General features: G+C 46.1%; 1 protein-coding gene across 3 annotated transcripts in view; it reads left to right on the top strand.

The window, feature by feature from the left end:
* The window catches only part of usp28 (ubiquitin specific peptidase 28), a 78,396-nt gene that overhangs the window by 15,302 nt on the left and 49,099 nt on the right, over nucleotides 1–13,995 (top strand). For 2 of the 3 annotated variants that reach the window (XM_068054063.1, XM_068054066.1), the window contains exons 2-3: nucleotides 5,410–5,487; nucleotides 9,793–9,925. In XM_068054063.1, the coding sequence (XP_067910164.1) occupies nucleotides 5,410–5,487; nucleotides 9,793–9,925 (211 nt within the window). Of the gene's footprint in view, nucleotides 1–5,409; nucleotides 5,488–9,792; nucleotides 9,926–13,995 lie in introns of those variants that run through there. The other variant, XM_068054064.1, reaches the window with a different exon arrangement.

Raw genomic sequence — 13,995 nt, 5'->3', positions numbered from 1 at the left:
TTAACTCTCTGTAAACTTTAAGCTATTGAACTCCATGATTCAACATCTGGCTTCACCTGATCACTCCAAGCATGATTTCCTCCCTGTAGCTAAATTTTGTTACACTAAATTCATAAGAAAGGGTAAGGACAATCTCAGAGTTCTTTAATGTAACCACCTCATTCCATCTCCCTCTCTGTCCCCTCCATCTACACCTTTCATCGCACCTACAAGGATCTCATTGGCTCTGCCCTCTTGGGCTTGACTGTATTTAAATACTTTTAAAATTGGATCAAATAATCCTTTGTGAATTTTTCAAGCTTATCCAATTTTTTTGGGAAGTTTTCAATTGTATCTTCATGCAGTTAAGACCACAGGTACAGAAGGAGAGTGAAGGCTGTGTGTCTATGTGAATGGACCCACTGCTCCATATAACACATATAGCAAACTTTTTTTTTGTAATGTGCACCCCTTTTAAATACTGATACATTCCCAGGGACCCCAGTAAATAATTGACACTTTCCTAGGGATCCCCTCTAAATATTGACATCTTCCCAGGGATCCCCTCTAAATATTGACATCTTCCCAGGGATCCCCTCTAAATATTTACATCTTCCCAGGGATTCCTTCTAAATATTGACACTTTTCCAGGGGTACTTTCTAAATATTGTCACCTTCCCGGTAATGCCCTCTAGATATTGACACCTTTCTAAGGATTCCCCCTGTGTATTGACACAGTGCCAGACAATTTCCACTGTCCTAGTTTCTGTTATCCAAAGCAAACTGATGAGATGATGACTTAAAACATTTTTTTATTCAGATAGATCTACAGAATTAATGGGCAGTAGGTCTGCAAAAATAGAAAAAATACAGAATTCCTGTGGCAAGGCTTGTGATGCTCCTAAAAGTCCGTCTCAAACGGACAGAAATCTGATGATCATGGGCAGCCTCTGATTACCTTGTTGAATCCTCCCGGGTTCACACACTCCGGTTTGATGATCTGTCATCTAGAATCTGAATTACGATTGGAAGATATAATAAAGAGAACAGTTGCGTTAATATTTACCACCTTTCACCACCTCAGGGCATCCCAAAGCTCTTTACGGGAAGTGAAGTACTTTTGATGTGTAATCAGTGCTGTCATATAGGAAACTTGGCAATCAACTTGTACACAGCAAGATCCCACAAAAGGCAAGGCTGTAATGACCAGATAATCCATTTTTAGGTGTTGGTTAAGTGATAACTATTGTAACATCTTTGCTTGAAAACTCTTGTTGATCAAACTTTCAGTGAATGTGTAACAGAAAGGTTAGGATTGGATACCTCTGTGCAAGGTACATCTCTTTTGAAGCATTTTGTTTGGAACAATTTTCTTCCCTCCCTCTCCTGAATGCCTTCACTCCTGAGTTATGAGGCTGCTGACTCCGGTGGCCGATCTTCTGTGTGAACCTGAACAGTGTGTACCAATGGGCCATTTGACATCTCAAACAAGGTGATGGACAGGAAGGTTGTTGTGCAGATCGTGAGATAATGTATCTCGAAAGATTGTGATGTCTGGTAATTTCACTTGCGTTGCCTGTTGTAGGGCCGCTATCAGTTACATGGTTCTGCTGTCCGCTGGATCTTTGCTTTTTATTTTAAAGGTGCACAAGTGTCTTGTGCACGTTTTAAATTGAAGCCAGCACGTTTCCCCAAAGTGCATTGCTGTAACTCATAATATCACCTGCACGGTATAAATTTGGCCAGTGGTTCCCGGGGTTTCAGTTTTCCTAACGGGAAGATACTTTGGGCTGGATTTTGTTCTTCCCCAGGCATCGGGTTCTGTGGGGGGGGGTGCCTGAAAATGGCTCTGGATGAGGCCTGCCATGGACCCCGTGCTGGGAGGGCCTGGCCCGATCCTCCTGGCGATGGCAAGGTTCCGTGGTGGCCCCTCCATCCACCCCCCCCCCCCCCCACTCCCTCCCCAGCCTCTGGGCAACAGGACCACAATTTAAACCTTCAAATGAATAAAGTTGATACATTTACACAGACTTACCAGCGATCTTGAGGGCCTGCCGCGATGTTTGGCGCAGCGGCCGGCACTTCAGCACCTTCAGATCCCCGTCCGGGGAAATGCAGCGCCATCCGGTGAGGAGGGGGGGAGGAGGTAGGTTTATCAGTGCGGTTGGTGGGGGAGGACGGGTAATGGGGCAAATACACATAATGGGTGTCGCAGCTGGTGGGAATGGTTGAACCTTAAACTTTGTGCAGTTTGGGGTGGTGGGCGGAAGGTCAGATGTAAATGCTGAGTGTTTTGGGGTGGAAGGGGCAAATAGTTATTGTAATTCTTATGGAGGGGGTGGAAAAGGGGCATTAGAAATTTATTTAATTTTGAGGCTAGGTCTTTAAAAATTTAAATTGGGCGATAGGGCTGGCTGCCCTTTAAAAATGGTGCCGCGCCTGTGCACAGGCAGCTGCCGCCATTGCCGGGGATGGACAGCCCTCCCCATCCATGAGATTGCGTGGTCGGGCCGCGCCAGCTATTTAAATGAGCCGCCGCGCTTCAGCTTGTGGCGGCTCTTTGGTGTCTATTTTTTGGGCTCGGCGGTGGGCTCTTAAAAGCCAGACCTTTATTTCTTAAAAAGGATGCTGCGCTATAATGACAGATACTTTAGTGATCTCCTGTTGAACAATAAACCAAAAATGTTGTCTAAATTAAAATAAGTAGTCTGTTCCTGATAATTCAACATAGTTTTGTGCTTATTATCCAATAATAATGAAGATTAATCAAAGTGGGAATTTAGTGCTTAAAAATCTGAATTATTTGATCATTTGAATGAGATTACGTGAATTACGAGTTGAATGTAGATGCATTTTAAACCATTCAAGTTGCAGCAACTGTATATTGTGTTTCATTTCTCCATCCAAGTTTTCTCGCATGCCATCGGAAGGTGTCGACTGTTACTAGGGGTTTGACTCTGGGGCACTGATGGTGTTCTAGCAGCTTGCTGAAAGGGTTAATCTGCACATGCAAACCTACACAGTGAGTGTGGTTATTGGAGCTTGGACTAACTCGCAGGCGCTGCTGAGCTCATCACAGACGAGTGATCAGCTGAAGGTAAACTGGCGAGGTAGTATTCTCCATTCCCTTCTGTCCTTCAGTGACATGGAGTCCAATTGTCATGCCTTCCTTCATTAACACTGGTTTGGATCAGCTGATTCAGCCCAGAATGGGGATTGAACCTGAGCCCTTTCTAGATCTGTGCGGTCACACAGTGGAAAGCGATTGAAGGAGCCTTCATGTGTTTTAGTAATGAATCTCCTGCGATTTTGTTCACATGTGTCAGAGGCTGTACTGTTTTATAATGACAGGAGCATTATATCATAGTGCATTAAAGAAGTAAGAATAAAGTTGCATTTATATCATAGAATGACATACAGTGCAGAAACAGGTCATTTGGCCCAACAGGTCTATGACGGCATTCAAGCTCACACAAGCGGCACAGTGGCGCAGTGGTTAACACCGCAGCCTCACAGCTCCAGGGACCCGGGTTCGATTCTGGGTACTGCCTGTGCGGAGTTTGCAAGTTCTCCCTGTGTCTGCGTGGGTTTCCTCCGGGTGCTCCGGTTTCCTCCCACATGCCAAAGACTTGCAGGTTGATAGGTTAATTGGCCATTGTAAATTGCCCCTAGTATAGGTAGGTGGTAGGGAAATATAGGGACAGGTGGGGATGTGGTAGGAATATGGGATTAGTGTAGGATTAGTATAAATGGGTAGTTGATGGTCGGCACAGACTCGGTGGGCCGAAGGGCCTGTTTCAGTGCTGTATCTCTAAGCTAAACTAAACTAAACTAAGCCTGTTCCACCACGTTCCATCTAACCCTATCGGCATATCCTTCTATTCCTTTCTCCCTCACGTTCATATCCAGCTTCCACTTGAATGCGTCTCTGCTGTTCACCTCAACTGCTCCTTGTGGTAGCGAGTTCACGTTCTTACCACTCTCTGGGTAAAGTTTCTCTTGAATATCACATTGTTGAAATGACTCAAAGCATTTCATGCGATGAATTATCTTTTGGAGTGTGGCGACCATTGTTAAGTATATTGTTAGTAAAAAAAAAAAGCTCAGTACAGTACGAGCTGAAAACGCCACTTGTCCAAGACTCAGAATGGGCTGTTCTTTACCAGGGCCATCAGACTATACTCCTTCATGGTCTCACATGCTCTCTTATTCAAAGAGGAGAGTAAACAGTGCCCTCAGCTCTTTGAAGCAATTAACAAGTGTCGATATATAGAAAGACACAAAATCCAAGAAGCTTAATTTAAAGTGAAATAAAGTGTAGGGAGCAGTTTTTGTCCTCATTGAAAATACAATATAGGTGCTGTGTAAGATTGATTTTTAATAACTGAGTTACACCACTGTCCTCCTGTCACTGCGGCTATCAAACTAGATTCAGTACAAGATATTTTTGACCTTTAACTTCAGACAGCCGCAAGGGAATTGAGCACTGAGAAAAGGACTAGTTCCCGGAGCAGCCAACATGGATTTGTCAAGGGAAAATTGTGCTTGACTAATGAATTAAATATTTAAGGAAATCTCAGCATGAATAGATCATGGGATTGCAATAGATGTTGTATGTCTGGATTTTGATCATGCGTCACTAAGAGATCTGCTGCAGAAGTTAAGATGTCAGCTGTGCCTCATTCGTTCACCTCTGAGTCAGAAGGTTGTGGGTTGAACTTTCAGTAAGAGCAGAATGCTGCTCTGTTGGAGGTGCCATCTTTTGTATGAGATGTTAATTGGGGCCCCGTCTGCCCCTCAGGTGGACGTAAAAGATCTTGTGGCAGTCTTTTGCAGAAGAGCAGGGGAATTCTCCCCAGTGTCCTGGCCAATATTTATCCCCTCAACCAATATCTAAAAGTAAGATCTGGTCATAGCCTGTGCACAAAGCTGCTGCATTTCCTACGTTACGACAGTGACTACACTTCAGAAGTACGTCATTGGCTGTGAACCATTTTGGGATGTCCAAAGGTTATGAAAGGTGCTATAGAAATGCAAGATCTCTCTTTCTTAAAAGGAAATGTGTTCAAGAAAATTGCACAATTTATAAGGTAACTGGATAATTCATTGAAAAGTATGTGGGCTAATGGGGCAAGGGTTTAGAGTAGATGGCTGAAGATATTTAAAGGACAAGAACAGGCATCAGCCAATGCCTTCCTCTGCTGCTATAATTTCTGTGATTCTATGCAGTGAGAAGGTTAACTGAAATTATGGTGTCTGAATGCAGAAATCTTGAGGTCAGGCCCAGTTCTGTTCTGTGTATTCTGATCTTCAGCCAGTAATCCAGCGTTGGTAACTTTGGAAATTGCACAAACTCAGTGTCTGCCTAGCGCCATCAACCTGCTGATCTCTACTCCCTTTCACTCCTCATCTTTCTCTTTTTGCTCCTAGAATGTTTGTTTAGTCATCAGCCAGCTGCGAGAAATCACAGGGATTCACGACACTTGGCTACTGCAGAAGGCACTGCAGGTTAGTAACCCGCTACCTTGTGTATTTAAATGCAAGCCGGATCGCATGGCAGATCGAGGTGAGGAAGACCATTTGACCCATCTTAGCTCATCCAGCCTGAAAGACTCTATGTTCTCCACCCCTCAATCAACCCTGTATCCAACTGCTTCTTAATGGAGGCAAAACCTCCAGTATCCATTACCTTACATGTGTCGCTCATTGGGAGGAAGATATCAACTAACCTTAAACGTATCCATCCCTGGTTGAATTCTGCCAGCTTCTCCTGTCATGTTTTAGTTGAAATAAATTGGAGAAAAATGTCTTGATCAGGAAAACACTTGTCAGCACAGCTCCTGATAGAGAAGCCTGGTCAGTAATAAGGGTGGCATTTGGGTACCGAATGTCTTTTTTGTAAATCTTTTGGATGCTGTTGAACAGCTGCTTCATACGAAAATGTTTTCTCTCTTCCTCATGGAAGCCAGGCACTCTGGCCCGGGTACGGCCCCATTGGAGTTCGTATCTCTCTGTTATATCTTCAAAGTCACCCTTCATGTGTGATTCCTGACAGTGAGTGTCAACAAACTAGCCAGTGATCACTCTTTGCCCAAGCCTGTCCTAATATCTCCTTATAGTGGCTCCGTGTCACATTTTGTTCGATAATGGTCTTGTGATGCACCTTGGGATGTTTAAGGTGCTATATAAAATGCAAGTTGTTGTTGTGCATGCAGCTCTTTGACGATATCATCCCTAAGCGTGGAAATAGTTTTGGTGTGGGCGCAGATAACAGTGTTCTATTTCTGTTTCCATCATCAATTCCCCCACTGTTATCCTGTCCAACTGCCAGTATTGGGCGGCACAGTGGTTAGCACCGCAGCCTCACAGCTCTGGGTACTGCCTGTGCGGAGTTTGCAAGTTCTCCCTGTGACCGCGTGGGTTTTCGCCGGGTGCTCCGGTTTCCTCCCACCGCCAAAGACTTGCAGGTGATAGGTAAATTGGCCATTGTAAATTGCCCCTAGTGTCGGGAGGTGGTAGGGAATATGGGATTACTGTAGGGTTAGTATAAATGGGTGGTTCTTGGTTGGCGCAGACTCGGTGGGCCGAAGGGCCTGTTTCAGTGCTGTATCTCTAAATAAATAAATTAAATTAATAAATAACGTTGAGAGATGGATGAATCATAATTTCCAGCAGCTTAAATGTCAGTAAAACTGAAACTCTAAGGCTTTGGCTCCACATTGCTGATCTGGACTCTATCCAACCTTTCCCACCCTCCTCCCTTCTGGTTGGCACTTCAGGCTGCATCCAAAAGAGCAGAACCTTGTCACCTTGTGATGCTGCGGGTCCCTGGGTTGAGCTTCCTTCTCCAGGTCTCGAGAAGGCACTCCAGCTGACTGTGGGAGGAGAGGGAGAATGGGACGGGTGAAGGGAGAGGGAGATTGGGATGGGCGAAGGGAGAAGGAGAACGGCAGCTGCGAGGGGAGGGGTTGAGCTTCCTTCTCCAGGCCTTGTGAAGGCACTCCAACTGCCCGTTCCCAGTTCGGGTACATAATTGAGTCTGACTGATGTGTCTAACGGGGGGTCAAATCCACAATTTTTGAAATAGGAGGAGCTTTTTGTGGGGAGATGCATTTTCTTACTGTCAGCATTGATAATTGTTTCCGCCCGTGCACAAGTCTAGAGGAGGGGAGTAAATTTGAGAGGCCGTCGGTGCTGGCCGCAGCTTTTGTGGCATCCGAGAGCATCTTCCCTGGCCAAAACATGAAGGGACCCATTTTATGCCATTAGAAGTTCTATGCATTTAAAGGAAAGCTGGATATGTAGATGAGGGAGAAAGGAATAGAAGGATATGTTGATAAGGTTAGATGAAGTATACTGGGTGGAGGCTCATGTGGATCATAAACATTGGCATAGACAGGCCAAATGGGCTGTTTCTGTGCTGTAAATTCTATGTAGGTTTGCATATTGGTATTATAATTTGGTACAGGTAAATGAGGCAACAAACTGGGCAAAGGTGCCACCAAGTGCCACCATAAACTGCTCTGATTGTGCCCAAGGCATCATCAAGGCAGCTACTCCGCCACCTGGCACATTGTGGCGTTGTAAAGCAGATCTTCAGTCTGATTTACAAGAGCCTGTGCGGAGTTTGCAAGTTCTCCCTGTGACCGCGTGGGTGTCCGCCGGGTGCTCCGGTTTCCTCCCACAGCCAGAGACTTGCAGATTGATAGGTAAGTTGGCCATTGTAAATTGCCCCGTCGTGTCGGTAGGTGGTAGGAGAATTGTGGGGATGTGGTAGGGAATATGGGATTAATGTAGGATTGGTATAAAATGGGTGGTTGATGGTCGGCACAGACGACCAAAGGGCCTGTTTCAGTGCTGTATCTCTAAATAAAAAATAAATAAAATAAAACCCACTGAAGGTTTCCCCGGTGAATGCGATCAGAGATGCAGTCAGCTACATGAGCTTGTGGCCTCTAATGGCAGAAGTTTTATGAAATGAATCAATGGAAGAAAAGATCTCTTTTATAGAGCACTTGAATACACCTCTTCAAAATTCCAAAACACTTCACGTCCAGTGAATTGTTTTGAAATGCAGTGACTGTATTAGCACATATGTCAGCCATCTTCAGCACATAGTAAGATCCCACAAACACGAATGAGAAGAATGACCAATTAGCTGGTTGCATTGGTTGAGGGAGAAATGTTGGCCAGGACATCGAGTGAACTTGCTGCTCTTTTTATCCATGTTGTTTCCTATCATCCGATGAGCACTTTATTTGATCAGTGACTTTCTACCCAATTTAACATATCTTTCCCTCTGAGTCAGTGTCCTGCACAATTCCCTGAATCGCAGGAATCCACCTCCTCAAACTTCTGCAGGCAGCACTCTGAAACCACCACTAAAGGTGGTATGGAGTAAAGACTGGGATGACTTGCCCCCCCCCCCCCCCCCCGGCCCCAATCGTTTCACGTTATGGAGCTCGGCACAGTGGACATTCGAAGGTGCATTGCTGATGACTCAGCTCCCCGCACTGATGGTGTTCATGGATTCCTGTGAGCCAATGTTTTTCACCATTCTTCCCTCCTCTTAGTGCAACTGTCTGGTATTTTATCCACTGGCTATTCTTCCAGTGGTGAGCCAAGGCAGTGAGGATAAGTGGACTGCACACGTTTCAGCTCCATCCTAACCTCACTCAGTCCGGAATTTCACCCTCGGTGGATGGAAGCCGTCCACCAACTGAAAGGTTGGTGGCGAGCCCGCCTCTACCTGGCCTGGGGATCCGGACCGCGCTTTGCTGTCCCCAGGCCTTTAATTGGTCTGAGGCGGGACTTCCACCTCATTGAGGCAGGAAGTCCCACCTAATGGATCTGCCAGGAAGTCAGCAGGCCTGCAGCTCTCTGTACCAGCAATGCCAGTGGGAGCGATGGCCACTGCTGGGACTGCAACCCAGCCTCAGGAGGGCGATGTCGGGGGGCCCCGGAACGGAAGTACGTTTTTGAGGCCTCGCCGGGGGTGATTGGTTGGGCCCGGCAAGGCAAGGGTGGTCGATTAGGGGGATGGGGGCTATGTAGGGTGTTGGGGGTGGTTGGGCATCAGGGGCGGCCCTCCGGTGCCTGATCATGAGGCCCCCCCCCCCCCCCCACTTCTCTAGGCTGTCAGAAAGCCTCCTGCTTTTGTCAGGTGGCTTATCTCGGGCTTGGGATGACCGACCAGCCACGGGTAAAATCCCCTTGTTGGCTGGTGGAGGCCATTAAATGGCTGTTCACTGGCCATTTAAGGGCCTTGATTGGCCTGGGGTGGGTGGGCCGTTTTTCAGTGCTGCCGCCCTGCGTAAAGTGGCGGCGGGGTTGGGAAGGGCCCCCTGAGCCTCCCACTCCATTCCCCACTGTCCCACTGTCCCGCTCTTTGGTGGGGAGGGAAGGGGGGGTGCGTAAAATTCCGGCTTCCGTGTTCACTGGTGGAGGGGGGTCACTGAATAACAATCAGAAGTGGGATGATTTTTCTTTCCCCATCTCCAGCATTTACAACATTACAACAGCGACAACACTTCAAAAGTGCTTCCTTGGCTGTAATCTGCTTTGGGACGATCTTGAGGTTGTAAAGAGGAGATGGTGGTGTAGTGGTAATGTCACTGAACTAGTAAGCTAGAGGCCCAGGTTAATGCTTTGGGGACACTGGTTCAAATCTCACCACGGCAGCTGGTGGAATTTAAATTCAATTAATTAATAAAAACCTGGAATTGAAAGCTAGTCTCAGTAATGGAACTATCAGCATGCTGAATCAATGTTTCTAATATTTAATGTGATTATTGTTTGGCCCCTTGCTCGCAGGTCAGCAATGGGGACATAAATCAGGCAGTGAGCTTCCTCACTGATGAAAGTGCCAGGGAACCGGGTTACGGAGCCGCAGCCAATGAACCAGACGCCGAGTCCAGTGGAGTCACAGACAGTCAGTCACGTGGCAGTAAGTACTTAACACCTGCTGTTGCTTCGCTTCGTTGTCGAGCCACTTGGCTTGTGGGGGGGGTGCGGGTTTACTTTTGAAGGAGATGATCAGGAAGAGAATGGCTGCATTGCTCACCAGTATGCTGTGGTCAGTTCCACCAACACCCCTTCTCACCAAGTCCGCAAATGATGTGCAGATTGCAAGCTGAGTGTGAAGATTCAAGTTTGGTGAGTAGCGAGTTCAGTGAAGGGGGGAGGAAGTGCTCCATTTTCTACTTTTTTTTCCCCTACTTTTTAAATCCTCCAATATTTGGTTCCTGCTTTGGTGCAGTGGAAGGAGCTGTTTGGTGAGTGCCTGGTAAGCTATTCTACTTGTAATAAATAGTCTGTAAGGTTAAGGTATGGCAGGACAGCTGTGCTGATTGGAATGTACAGCCTGTGGCATGTGGGAAGTCATGGATGCTCCATGTGTCCTAGACAGAGACATCTGCAGGAAGTGTCACCGGCTGCAGAAGCTTGAGCTCCGGGTTTCGGAACTCGAGCGAGCGGCGAGGGAGTCACTGTTGTGCATTCGCGAGACGGAGGACTATGTGGATAGCACATTTAGGGAGGTGGTCACACCGCAGGTTAGAGGTATGCAGGCAGATAGGGAATGGGTGACCGCCAGGCAGTCTAAGAGAGCCAGGCAGGTAGTACAGGAGTCCCCTGATATAATCTCACTCGCTAATCGGTTTTCCATTTTGGATACTGGTGAGGGTGATGGTTCCTCAGAGGAGTGCAGTCAGAGCCAAGTTTGTGGCATCACAGTTGGCTCAGCTGCACAGGAGGGAAGGAAGAAGAGTGGAAGAGCAGTAGTGATAGGGGATTCGTTAGTTAGGGGAACAAATAGACGTTTCTGCAGCAGTGAATGTAACTCCAGGATGACGTGTTGCCTCCCTGGTGCCAGGGTCAAGGATGTCAAGGCTGCAGGACATCCTTCTGGGGGTGGGTGAACAGCCAGAGGTCGTGGTCCACATTGGTGCCAATGACATAAGTAAGAAGGGGGATGAGGCCTTGAAAGTAGATTTTAAGGAGCGATGAAGGAGGTTAAAAAGCAGGACCTCAAAAGCAGTAATCTCAGGATTACTCCCAGTCCCACGTGCAAGCGAGCATAGGAATAGGGGAATTGAGCGATTGAACACGTGGCTGGAGAACTGGTATAGCAGGGAGAGCATCAGTTTTCTGAGACATTGGGACTTGTTCTGGGGCAGGTGGGACCTGTACAAGATGGACGGGGTTGCATCTTAGCAGGACTGGGACGAATATCCTCACAGGGAGATTTGCTGTTGGGGAGGGTTTAAACTAAATTTTCTGGGGAACAGGAACCTGAGAGGGAGCTTAGATTGGAGAGAAGTAAAACTGGTAACTTGTCAGGGGTGTGAGAACCAGGAGCAAGTATCAGAGATGAATACCAAGGTGCACAGAATACTGGGGGTGATAGATAGCACGAGAGTAGCTATTAGATGGGGTCAGAGTAAGGGAGAAAGTAATAAAGTCTGAATCAGGGTTAATGTGCATGTCTGTGAATGCACGGAGTGTGGTTAATAAGACTGGTGAGGTACAGGCACAGATTGCCATGTGGAAATATGATGTGGTTATAACAGAGACCTGGCTCAAAGAAGGGCAGGACTGGGTGTTAAATATTCCTGGATATAAGGTGTTCAGGAAAGATAGGAAAGGGAAAAAAGGGGGAGAGGTTGCAGTATTGATTAAGGAGAGTCTTGCACTGCTGGAGAAAAAGGATGTCCCAGAGGGGTCAAGGACAGAATCAATTTGGCTAGAGCTAAGGAACAAAAAAGGTGCAGTTACATTGCTCGGTGTTGTCTATAGGCCACCAGCTAGTGGGAAGGACGTGGAGGAACAAATTTGTTAGCAAGTTACAGAGAGGTGTAAATATTGTAGGATAGTTATATGGGGGACTTTAATTATCCAAACATAGACTGGGATAATAGTGTGAAGGGCAAGAGTTCCTAGAGTGTGTTCAGGAAAATTTTCTACAGCAGTTGCTTGTCCAACAAGAAAGGGGGTACTGCTAGACCTGGTTCTTGAGAATGAAGTGGGCCAAGTGGATCAAGTATCAGTAGGAGAGCATTTAGAGGATAGTGATCATTGTATCATAAGGTTTAGGCTGATTATGGAAAAGGGCAAAGAGCAATCCAGGGTAAGAATAATTAACTGGGGGAAGGCCAACTTCAATGGGGTAAGAATGGAGCTGGGGCGAATAAATTAGAGTCAAAAGCTGGCAGGAAAACTAGTAGATGAACAATGGGCTACCTTCAAAGAAGAGATAGTTTGGGCACAGTCGAGGTATGTTCCCTCAAAGGGAAAAGGAGGGCAAACAAATCCAGAGCTCCCTGGATGACAAAGGAAGTAGAGATTAAGATAAAGAAGAAAAAAGTGTGCTTATGACAGATGCCAGGTAGAAAATACTATTGAGAACCAGGCTGAATATAGAGGTCCAGAGGGGAAGTGAAAAGCAAATAAGAGAAGCAAAGAGAGAGCATGAAAAAAGACTGGCAGCTAGCATTAAAGGAAATCCCAAAGTTTTCTATAGGTATATAAATAGCAAAAAGGTGGGAAAAGGAGGAGTTGGGATGATTATGGACCAGAAAGGGGATTTACACATGGAGACAGAGGGCATAGCTGGGGTATTAAATGAATACTTTGCATCTGTCTTTACCAAGGAAGAAGATGCAACCCAGGCAATGTTGAAAGAGGAGGTAAGTCAGACACTAGAGGGGTTTAATATTGGTGAAGAGGAAGTATTAGATAGGCTGTCTGTACTTAAAGTGGATAAAGCATCAGAACCAGATGAGATGCATCCAAGGAGACTGAGGTAAGTGAGGGTGGAAATCGCAGAGGTACTGGCCATAATTTTTCAGTCTTCCTTGGACTCGGGGGTGGTGCCAGAGGACTGGAGAATTGCAAACGTTACACCCTTGTTCAAAAAGGGTGCAAAGATAGCCCAGCAATTACAGGCCAGTCAGTTTAATTTTGGTGGTGGGAAAACTTGCAGAAAAAATATTTCGGGACAAAATCAATAGTCACATGGACAAGTGCAAGTTAGTTAAGGAAAGCCAGCATGGATTTCTTAAGGGAAAATCATGTTTAACTAACTTGCAGGAGTTTTATGAGGAGGTAACAGAGGGTTGATGAGGGCAATGCTGTTGATGTGGTGTACATGAACTATCAAAAGGCATTTGATACAGTGTCACACAACAGACCTGTGAGCAAACTTCTAGGTCGTGGAATAAAAGGGACAGTAGCAACATGGATACGAAATTGGCTGAGTGACAGGAAACAAAGAGTAGTGGTTAATGGATGTTTTTCGGGCTGGAGGAAGGTTTATAGTGGAGTTCCCCAGGGATCAGTTTTGGGACACTTGCTTTTCCTGATATATATTAATGACCTAGACCTTGGTGTACAGGGCACAATTTCAAAGTTTGTCGATGATATGAAACTTAGAAGCACTGTGACCTGTGAGAAGGATAGTGTAGAACTTCAAGAGGACATTGACAAGTTGGTGGAATGGACAGATGAAGTTCCATGCAGAGAAATGTGAAGTGATTCATTTTAGTAGGAAGAACATGGAGAGAGAATTTAGAATAAAGGGTACAATTCAAAGGGGGTGCAGGAGCAGAGGGACCTGGGTGTATAGGTGCATAAGTCATTGAAGATGGCAGGACAGGTTGAGAGCGCGCTTAATAAAGCGTACAATATCCTGGGCTTTAGAGTACAAGAACAAAGAAGTTATGTTGAACTTGTATAAGACACTAGTTCAGCCTCAGCTGTAGTATTGAGTCCAATTCTGTGCATCACATTTGAAGAAAGATGTGAAGGCATTGGAGAGAGTACAGAAAAGATTCACGAGAATGGTTCCAGGGATGAGGAATTTCAGTTATGAAGATAGATTGGAGAAGTCAGGACTGTTTTCCTTGGAGGAGAAGGCTGAGAGGTGATTTGATAGAGGTATTCAAGATCATGAGGAATCTGGACAGAGTAGATAGAGAGAAACTGTTCCCACTTGTGAAAGGATTGAGAATGAGAGGG

Source organism: Heterodontus francisci, chromosome 22 (genome assembly GCF_036365525.1).
Source record: "Heterodontus francisci isolate sHetFra1 chromosome 22, sHetFra1.hap1, whole genome shotgun sequence".
NCBI classification, from domain to species: Eukaryota; Metazoa; Chordata; class Chondrichthyes; order Heterodontiformes; family Heterodontidae; genus Heterodontus; species Heterodontus francisci.
The sequence above is the reverse complement of the archived record's forward strand: the minus strand, read 5'-3'. Positions and strand labels throughout refer to the sequence as shown.